Source organism: Podarcis melisellensis (genome assembly GCF_964234715.1).
Source record: "Podarcis melisellensis genome assembly, chromosome: 4".
Lineage (NCBI taxonomy): Eukaryota > Metazoa > Chordata > Lepidosauria > Squamata > Lacertidae > Podarcis > Podarcis melisellensis.
This window is the reverse complement of record NC_138531.1, coordinates 42,619,773-42,630,441: the sequence shown is the minus strand read 5'-3', so window position 1 is coordinate 42,630,441 and position 10,669 is coordinate 42,619,773. Positions and strand designations below refer to the sequence as shown.

General features: G+C 40.3%; 1 protein-coding gene across 1 annotated transcript in view; it reads right to left on the bottom strand.

Annotated features, from left to right (window-relative positions):
* Positions 1-3,543: 3,543 nt before the first annotated feature.
* POLA1 (DNA polymerase alpha 1, catalytic subunit) overlaps positions 3,544-10,669 on the bottom strand; it is a 179,730-nt gene continuing 172,604 nt past the window's right edge. Inside the window, exon 37 of the mRNA XM_081909016.1 lies at positions 3,544-4,726. Coding sequence (XP_081765142.1) covers positions 4,563-4,726 — 164 coding nt within the window. The 3' untranslated portion in view covers positions 3,544-4,562. The remainder of the gene's footprint in view (positions 4,727-10,669) is intronic.

Sequence of the window (10,669 nt, the reverse complement as noted above, 5' to 3'; positions counted from 1 at the left end):
AAGTTTACCTTCATGTTATAAAACCAGTAGTGGTATTTATACTGTGCAATAATTAGTGTATTACTTGAATCCACTAACAGGTTCATTTTATCTCTGCACAAAACCTCTAGTCTGCTTATAGAAAGCTTGTGCCTCCTTTGGCGCTGTTAAAGTGGTGAAAGAGTGAATGAAGGCTGGTAGCACTTTCTCTTTTTGCCTTGCCTTAATTCCCATCTCTTTTTGCTCTCATCCAATTAGTGCAGTGTATTAAGCAGTTTATCATCTCATAGTCAGCTATTGAGAGAAACAAGGCGAACACTTTGCAATAGAGCCTGCTCTCCTTTGACACCCTCAGGTACTTACATATTCCACTGTGCTATGAATAATAGAGGAAGAATAGAGCACTAATTCCCTCATCAAAGAATGCCTTGTCTGCTGCTTTGCTCAACAACACCATTCTGATCAAAAGAAAAGCAATAAAGCTTAGCATAACAAAACGAAACCTACTTATTAGCTTAGTGGTTAAATTAATGCAGAGCCGCTGCTATTCAAAACCAAGGTTTGAAAACAGCCTCCAACAACCTGATAATGCTGCCTTCGGGATGAAGGAATTTTAATCTGAAATTTGAAGCTGGCACAGATGAGTTAATCTATTAAACAGCTATAAGAGGGGCGCAGGATGAGCGGTTCAATTAAGAAATATTTAGGTGCTCGACAGAAGAGAGGCAAATAAGGCCAGAAGAAAAATGGGCTGAAGTTGAGAAATAGGAAAAGTCAGTTTTCCTCCCAGCAAAATATTATTCTGGCATAGGACAAAATAATTTGATGGGTTCCTTTCTTCTTTACTAACACATAAACACTTGTTGTGAAGTCTAGCCTCTGGGTTTACATATAAAAAAATCTCACCCTCAGCAAAACTTTAGAATTATGGGACAGAAATATGAAGAGTGTGCGCAACTCAGTCTAGAACATCTCTGGGGAAACCAGACTTGTTTTCTTAGCAACCTCAATTCAGTTGTAGCATGTATTTTACACCACATATTTTACATATTTATGAAAATCAGCTTACATATACTGTAGAAAGATGTCTTCCCATTTCCCAGCCTTTCAAGGGTTAAAATGAGGTGAAACATTCAAAGGCGGCTGCTTAGTCAAGGACACACATCTGGACTCTTCAGATTTTGTCTGTCTTAAACACTAGATGTTACATTAAGTTGGGAAAACAAGGTTTTATTTAACCTATTCAAAACATTCTTCCTCTAATAATTGAAGATAAATGCGAAGTGCCATTATGGCATAGGTATCTTTACTAGATTTTCAAATTTACATTTTGAGAGAGAGAGAAGCATGCTTGAAGATGATCTTTCCTCTCTTTTTTTTCTATGTGATAATTGGAAAGTTTGTGAAAAGACAAGCTCTAAAATGTGTATCTGTATACAAATAAGTTATTTTTCATTTTGATCATTAAGACATGCCTATTTCATATCATATTTCACAAGTACATTTATTTTGCTGGAAAACACAATACAGTGGTGCCTCGCAAGACGAAATTAATTCGTTCCGCAAGTCTCTTCGTCTTGCGAGTTACGGTTTTCCATAGGAATGCATTGAAAATCAATTAATGCGTTCCTATGGAAACCGCCTTCCCCCGACCTCTTCTGGCGGGCGGCATTTTAAAATTGCCCGGGACAGCGGAGGACTTCTCCGCTGTCCGGGGCGATTTAAAAGCCCCTGGGAAGGCAGGCAGGGGGGACAAAGACTTTTGCCCCCCCGCCTGCCTTCAGAAGAGGTCCAGGACAGGCTTCGCGGACCTCTCCGCAAGCAGCGGGAGCGCTCCTTGCGGAGAGTTGCCAGCGCGCCCAGGCTTTGCGGCCCCGCCGCCGGGCTTCGGGACATCGTTCCGATGCCGGGCGGCGGGGGGAGGCTTTCTCGCCCCACCGCCCGGCATCGGGACGATGCCCCGAAGCCGGGCGGCGGGGGGAGGCGTTCCTGCCCCGCCGCCCGGCATCGGGACGATGCCCCGAAGCCGGGCGGCGGGGGGAGGCTTTGCCGCCCCGCCGCCCAGCATCGGGACGATGCCCTGATATCCCGGACCGCTTTTAAAATGCTGGCGGTGGGGAGCAAAGCCTTTCGCCCCCGCCGGCCTTCCTGGACCTCTTCTGAAGTCCGGAGGGGGGGGGGGGAAAGGCTTTGCTCCCCACCGCCAGCATTTAAAAAAAGGCCCCCGAGATTTCCCTATGGGCTTTCGTCTTGCGATGCAAGCCCATAGGGAAAATCGTCTAGCGAAGCGTCGCAAAAACCGAAAAACCCTTTCGTCTTGAGGGTTTTTCGTCTTGCGAGGCATTCGTCTTGCGGGGCACCACTGTACATGTGTAATGCTTTTAAATATATATGACATTAGCCAACATTTCTCATTAGACCCATTGAACTCAGTGGAGCTAATTAACTTATATGCCCATTGATTTAATGGGTCTCTTCTTGACTATATGTAAAGTGAGGATCACCCATTGCCTTTTTCTCACTCCATTAGAAATGATGACACACAGGCTAGGTTATTGTAATAGGACTCTACCTGTATGATGTGAATGCAAGTAACCAAGCATGACTATCCAATTAAGTACTATGGAATAGACATGTTGGGGGAAAGAGTAAAAATGGAATATTTGGCTCTTTTGCATATAGGAACTCATTTGCAAGAGGGTTTCTTCATTCACTTCAGTGGAAAGGTCAGACATGCATATGCCTTTCTTATGCATGTGGGTCTTCTCTACCAAAATATAGAAGCCTTTGCAGGCAGGGCAGTTCTGCAGGCTCATGTTTCCACAAGTGGTACTTGAAGCAGGTATAGTTAAGAACACACAATAAATGATTTATGAATGAACCAGATATATATACTATTAACAGCTGAATTAGATGTGACATGGCTGCCCAAGTCTGTTTATTTGTGTCAGCTCCACTCAACATGGGGATATATTTTAAAATTTGCTTCACAATCAGTCCAAGGCTATTTAACAGTGTGAGGGGGATATTCTTAAATCCCTGAAATGTGTCACTGTGTCTGTATGTTGATGATGACCAAAGGTTTATATGTCAATATATTAAGTTTGCATTCTGCCAGCAGATACGTGCTTCTGGCTCCCACCGCAAATTTCACCACCTCCAAGTTGAGACTGGTTTGGAACTCCCAGAGCTTGCATTTCATTCAATGTGCTTATTAGGTTGCTTTGTACTAGAATGCTGGCCACAGTTACGAAGCAGATTCTATGTCCCCAATTTAAAGGAAGAGATATGTTTTACACTATTCTGTTAACTAGGAGGTATTGGATTACATTCAGGGTTAAACTGCCTTATTTCAGAAGAGCATTGGGGAAGTATCCTAAAAATTTTGCTGTTTGTCAATGAGCAAGTAAACACAATTGAAAAAGGCTGTAGTAGCAATGTCACCAAAAGTGTATTCCCCCACCCCTGAAGTAAATAATTTAAAGATGAAGCAACAAAATGTGTAGTGTAAATTGATATCACTGTGATATCTCACTGATATGTTGTCGGCGCATACCACTGCAATTTTCTTACATTAGAAAACTTTATTATTTTCCTTTCAACAGTATAAAACTTTACACACACATTTAGAAATACTTTAGCATGCACCAATAAATGACGTTAACCTTTCTGTTCATTATTTTACTGGCGGTAAACAGATTAGACACCATTGTCAAATCTCTCTAAAAACTTTGCTTTGCTTTATTTGCTTTATACAATATAGAAGTTACTTTTATTTGTTGGCCAAAGTGAGTTCCATTTTTATGTCTTGTTTCCATTTTCTCGTCACAGCAAGCACTGATGTTTATTCTGTTGGAACCAAAGTGTAACATTTAGATATGTGTGTGTGGTAAGAAGAATCTGCTGCATACATACAGTCTCCTTGCCCTGTACAAAAGTCAATTGGTGCTTTAGCATTCATTTCCATGTGGTTAGTCTGCGTCTTTACAGCACAATATTTATTGTTTGAATGAATACTGTTTTGTGGAAAAAATCCCTCAAAAATAGGTTCAAAAATAAAGATCACATTAGAATCAAGTATTAATAGGAAGAATTTGGCTTTACCATTGTTTTTAACTGCTGTGTATATGATCATGAAGTAGATAAATTGTGAAAAGAGAAAACATTAGTGCTCCTACTGAGACCTCCACTAACCTCTTTTCCTGAAAGCACCTCTACTAACTACCCTGGAGCAAAGTCTAGGATCACTTACATTCCAGCAACTCTCACTGGGAATTATTCAATTAAAGAAGCTATTTCTCCACCCCTTTCTTCCCTTCTAGGTCCAGATATACAACAAATAGATATTTATTGAAAAGTAAGTGGTACAGGTGTTTAGTATATATACTGACTTTTAACATGACATTTTAATATTTTTTACCATCGAATAAAGCCAATATTTGATGTATACTTGTGTGTTTTAAAACAAGATACAACACTAGTGTGTATCTATAGATGGAAAACTAGAAATGAAAACAAGGAAGATATTTGCCTACAAAAGAGTCCACAAAAGCCTTTTGTTCCATTCTACCCACACACAGTGCTTAAATACTGGGATCTCCCACAGATTTTACTATATTGAATGTCTGAAAGAGTTTGCCGAGGTTCACTTCAGAGTAGCTGCTCACTGACAACCATTTGTCTACTGTGCTCTTCAGTTTTTTGTAGTTTTCCTTGGTTTCTTCCAGCATGTTGTTATTCACGCAACCTGTTGGGAGAGAGAAATAACAAACTGAAAGATCAGAAAAAGGAACTCATCATTTTATAGCCACTAATCCCAGGGCACTCTGGCCTTTTAAAACACACTCTGGTACAGGGTTACCGACTCTCAGAACCCAAATTTCCCAGACTTCTATTCAACATGCTTTTTTACTGAGCTTCCTCTTCTTCTGATGCTTGCCTTTTTTTCTTTTTCTTTTTTTTAAAAGTACACTGGTCAGCATGTTTAGGAGAGTGTCAGACTTGTTACTTACAAAGAGACTGAATCCAGCTCATCAGGGAATTAGTCAACCCACCTGTCATGCCCCAACTGAATTGGTGCTACACCTTCTGTCAGTAAATGTCAGGAAACACTGTTTGTCCATTAATGCTGAATAAATGGGGGTGGGAGGGGGAAGAGAAAGAGGACGAGGGAACAGTTTACCAGAACCAACAGATAGTAGCTTCTCTTTAAAGAGTTTAATTTTTTTTTAAAAAAAGCAGAATGCTGCTTAATGGCATGGTTGCCTGGCAATCTGCTTTCTATGTACTGAACCCTCTTCATTGATCGGATTACTGGAAATATTTGCAATAATGCAGGATACTGGGAATTTGCCTTTAGACGTCTATTGCAAAGCATGCGGATGTAACTGCAAAAAGGTACAGTGGTACCTCGGGTTAAGTACTTAATTTGTTCCGGAGGTCTGTACTTAACCTGAAACTGTTCTTAACTTGAAGCACCACTTTAGCTAATGGGGCCTCCCGCTGCCACCAGAGCCCGATTTCTGTTCTCATCCTGAAGCAAAGTTCTTAACCTGAAGCACTTAATTTTAAGTACTTAATTTGTTCCGGAGGTCTGTACTTAACCTGAAATTGTTCTTAACTTGAAGCACCACTTTAGCTAATGGGGCCTCCCGCTGCCGCCAGAGCCCGATTTCTGTTCTCATCCTGAAGCAAAGTTCTTAACCTGAAGCACTATTTCTGGGTTAGCGGAGTCTGTAACCTGAAGCGTATGTAACCTGAAGCGTATGTAACCCGAGGTACCACTGTATTCCCAGAAACTATTAAGATAAGATGCACATTCTTCCCATATCTCAAACTTCAACTTTTTAATTATTTTATAAGTCCATTTTAAGTGAGAACATATGAAATTATCTTGATGCATTTTTTAATGTACTTGTGTATTTACACTTGAAAAAATACTTGCAGATACTCCCCTGCCCACTGTAGGTGTTGTGTGTATACTTTAAAGACTGTGCAAGTGCAGTGGAATAGCAAACATGTTCCGTGTTTTGTTTAGATTTCTAGGGGGCCTTGTTTGCTTCCCTGGCTATCTTAAAAAAACAAGTTAAAAAATAAGAATGCCAAAGGGAAGAAACACAGGTCACACTGTTTATCCTTCTAGCTAATACAATGCACTCTGCAAGCAGCTCTCTAGGTTCTCAGAAGCATTTCACATCACCTGCTACCTGGGTCCATCTAACTGGAGATGCCAGATATTGAACATGGAACCTTCTGCATGCAAAGGCATATATGTTTGTTCTACCACTAAGCTAGACTCATTTCCCCAAAGATTCAGTGATTCAAACTTCAGCATTTCATCATGTTTTCCCCACTAATAACTCAGAAAAAGTGCACACATATTGAGTATAGTGAGTTTAAGCGCCTAAGGACTGCAGGTTACTTTTGTGCTGGGATATTTCAAGGGACTGAATTGTTCCAAGACATAGGAGCCTATAAGAGGAAAACAACATCACCACCAATTGCTTGGTAGTGAAAATCTAGTTTGTGTCCTACTGAACAGATGGGACTGATTCCAATTTGAATGTTTCTGCTGTAAAATGGAGAAATAAGCAATTTAAAAAGTAGGAAAAGGATCATATGACTAGACATTGTATTTTACTGAAAGAAAGAAACTGAGATGCGTGATCAATAGATCACTCACCGATAAGCTAGCACAGCATAATATTGAATAATATATATATAACCACTGAACAAGAAAGCCTTCAGTTGAAATATCACCTTTGCTAAAGTCAGTAGTTGGTCTTAGCCAAACCACTATTGTCAGAGGCCAAATTTGCCATCTGCAATATGGGAGCGATAATACTGGCCCTTTTTAAAGGGTTTTAAGAGGATTAGCGAGATAATGCATGTTAAGTGTGTAGGTACATAGTTTGAGAGTCCTCTTAGATCTTGCTTTGTACTTAGAATCTCAGCATGGAGTCAGGAGTGCTTTTGCATAGCTTAGGCTGTACTTCATTCTTGGAGCAGCACCTGGTCACAGTCATACAAGGCTGGATTATTATAATAGGCTGTATGTGGGGCTACCTTCGAACTGTCCCTCTGCCCTTACTAGTAGAATCTACTCTGTAAACTATCCTTCAATATTAAAAGTGCAAAACAGGCAAGATAAAGGACTGAATCCAGAATTCCATCAGTGGAGTTCTGGCCATAGAATGAGATGCTCTCCGATCTGAGCTCTCCCTTTCCCCCCACAGCCCTGTGTGATCCCTGAAAATGGGTTGAGGCACCCTCTGAAGCAGTGTGGTAGGTAGCACAGCAGTCTTCAGGAGGGCATGTTTGGATCCAACCTAATCAAAAAGCCAAGGGGATAACAAGTCTTTTTGTAAATTCCTTTTGGTAATCCAGCAGTGTATAAATTTTATGAAATGAATAAATAAGTAAGTCACAGGCTAGTCAACTGAAAGAGCAGCTGGAACAAATAAATGTTCACTTGGTATTTAAATGCCATTAAGCAGGGGATAAGAGGCCACTGTCTGAACACACATAAGGCCCTCTGACACTGAGTGAACAGGCCGACTTATATGGGATATGGTCCTCAACTATCCTAGTCCCAAGTCATTTTGGGCCTAAATGGTGATAACCAGTACTTTGAATTGGGCCTGGAAATGGGCCAAAAGCCAGCGATACTGCTACCAAAACCCTCACCCAGCTCTGGTTAAAATGGCTGCTTGTGTTTTGCACCAAGTTCCCAAACGCTTTTAACTTTAATAATGCATATTATACTAGGAAGTCAGAAAATCTTAAAATAAATTCTAACATTTTAAAATCCTTTTTGGTGGGCAATTCTTAATCTTAATTCAAGGTTTTACTGAAAACTTAAAAGCTGTCTTACATGTATTTCTTTATGTTTTATCCCACTCTCGCTCTCAGGGTAATGCTCTCAGGGCTTTCTGCTTCCCTTTTTTCTTAGCAGTCCTGTGAGAATGGTTAGCTTGAAAAAGAGTAACTGAGCTAGGGCCCCCTGTTAACTTCATGGCTAAGTAGGGATTTGAACCTGACTCTACCCCACTCCTGGTCTTAAAATTCTCCACCAAATGGGCAGCGCCCATCGCAGATATGGGAGTCCCAAATCCTGGAGCTTGAGAATGCCATGTACTCAGTCTTAGTTCTTTCTCACTGCAAAATAAGGTCTGAAGAGGGTTTTGTTCTTCAGACAGCATACTCTCATTTTCTGCTGACTGCTTCTATTTTGTTGGTAAACGTCTTTGCACCTATCACTGAAATATGAATCTAGTGTTCCTCTGATGTGTCCATACAGCTCTGCATGAGGAGATATTAACCTGTTTACTGGCACCAAAGAGAATGGTCATTGGCCTGATCCAGCCGGCTCTTCTCCTCATTCTGCCATTAAGCCATTATCCCAAAGCATTAAGAGATCTGCTATCATTAAATACCCTGTACAAACTGGAAGACCAGAATGGTTGACTATCCAATACATCAGGATATTCTTTAATTGCTGAAATATGCCGAGGATCAAAATGTTAACATCTAGTGTTTAACAAAATGAAGGCCACTATATATGTCACTATATTGTAATGGTGTTGCAACATCAAATTTCAAAATGGGGGTAGAACTGTCCAGAAGCAGTCTGTTGCATTTGGAATAAAGTGGTACCTCGGGTTACGTACTTAATTAGTTCCGGAGGTCCGTCCTTAACCTGAAACTGTTCTTAACGTGAAGCACCACTTTAGCTAATGGGGCCTCTTGCTGCTGCCGTGCCACTGGAGCACGATTTCTGTTCTCATCCTGAAGCAAAGTTCTTAACCCGAGGTACTATTTCTGGGTTAGCGGAGTCTGTAACCTGAAGCATCTGTAACCCGAGGTGCCACTGTAATGTGTTACTGAGCAAACAATATGATATTGTTCAAACCGTTTTTAGTCCCATAGTCCAGGTACACATGTACATAATTGTAGACCAAGAGTTGTATTCAACACAGGTATGCTCAAAATAAGACCCATATAAATGAATGAACCTAAGTAAGTCATGTGTATTAACTTCAAGGGGCCTACTCTGAGGAGGACTAGCAGTGAATACAACCCTACAACTGCAATCCTAAGTAAACTTAGTAGGGACTTATTTCTGAATAAACCTGCTTTGGATTGCAGGGTTTCCCCTCTACTGTTTTCTACGCTCTACCTCTGTGTTTTTATTCTGTTTGATAATATCAAGCTACATCTCTTCATTGGCTTTGCCATATTTTATACAGCATGGATTTTGTGAACTGCATCTAAATATACACATTTACTCATATTAGATATGTTAGTTATCTCCTTCGTTTTTTCCTTCCATCCCCCTTTTTATGCTATCTTAATTAGATTGTAAGCCCGTGAGAAGGGCTTTGTCTGTTTTATCTTTGTACAGTGCTTTCTTCTTAGGCACTGTATCAAATCATCACATCATCATCAAATTTACACTGGGAGACACAATTAAAAAGCGTTTCTGGTTATCGCTACAGGAGCTGCTCAGTTTTGTTCACTATATTTAAACATCAACGATGCAATCCAAACAGAAGTAAAATATAAATGGAAGGAAATTAAGCAACGGCTTGAATACAGGGAGTTATATGAATGTGTGCAAAGTGCTACACGCACAGAGGCTGTGTTGCCAGGTCCCCTCCTCCCGCAGTGACAGTCCCTTGAACGTAATAAAATTACTCTGGAGAGCTCTAACCTTTGGGTGGTCATCTTAGCACACATGGGGAGCTGATGCCAAAAAAAGGGGAAGGGGTTTGAAAAAGTCTTGTGCAGGGAACTTAGCTAAGATGTCCAAGGTAACCCCCTCTTACAAACATTTAAAAATATTACTGCTACCGAGAGTCAAAATTAAAAAGAAAGAAATCTAATGAAGCGTGCTAATGGTAGAAAAATAAGGAAATATGTGAAACCAATGAGGGGATGTTTTATTCTGAAATATAAAACAACAAAGATGATCTACAGTACAGTATTAAATTCAGACCACAGCTATATCTGCAGTATAGCAGTACTATGCATTTGAATGACAGAAGTGCATCCGATGACTGGGGAGAATAGATTTAAAGAACTGTAGTAATATAGAGGAGGGAAGATGAGAGAGGACACAGCTCCTGATGTGTTTACCTCCTCTGCTGATGGGATATTGACTTTTCCCACCAGGTTGGTTAGAAAGGGGACTATTTGCGCTGCCACACAGCAGAGTAAGAATGACAACCAGCATCACTCTGTGCTCTTCTTAGTAAAAGACAATTGTGACCGCTGTATATCACACAGCCAGTCAATACTTTCAGGTTACCATACCATCCAACTTGGAGATGCATATAAAAGCTCACTTTTTCTTCCTAAATGAGACTTTAATCAATAGAGCAGTTAATCCTTTCTGAGAACAAAGTTGTAATATGACTGAAGTGGCATGTGGAACATTTAAATATATGTATGGAATACGGTTTTATAGCAGCTGAAACCATAGTTCTCACAGACTTTCTATATTTATATTAGGGAGGGGGTGGGAAAACCCAAATACCCCTTTCACAATATCAATACAAAATGAACATAATGCAGACCAAAACAATTTTTAATAGGTATAAAATAAAGACCTTATATATTACTAGGATTTTAATGAAATGAAATTCAGATAGCATCAACAAATCTTTAAACCTAATTGGAAAATGGCCCT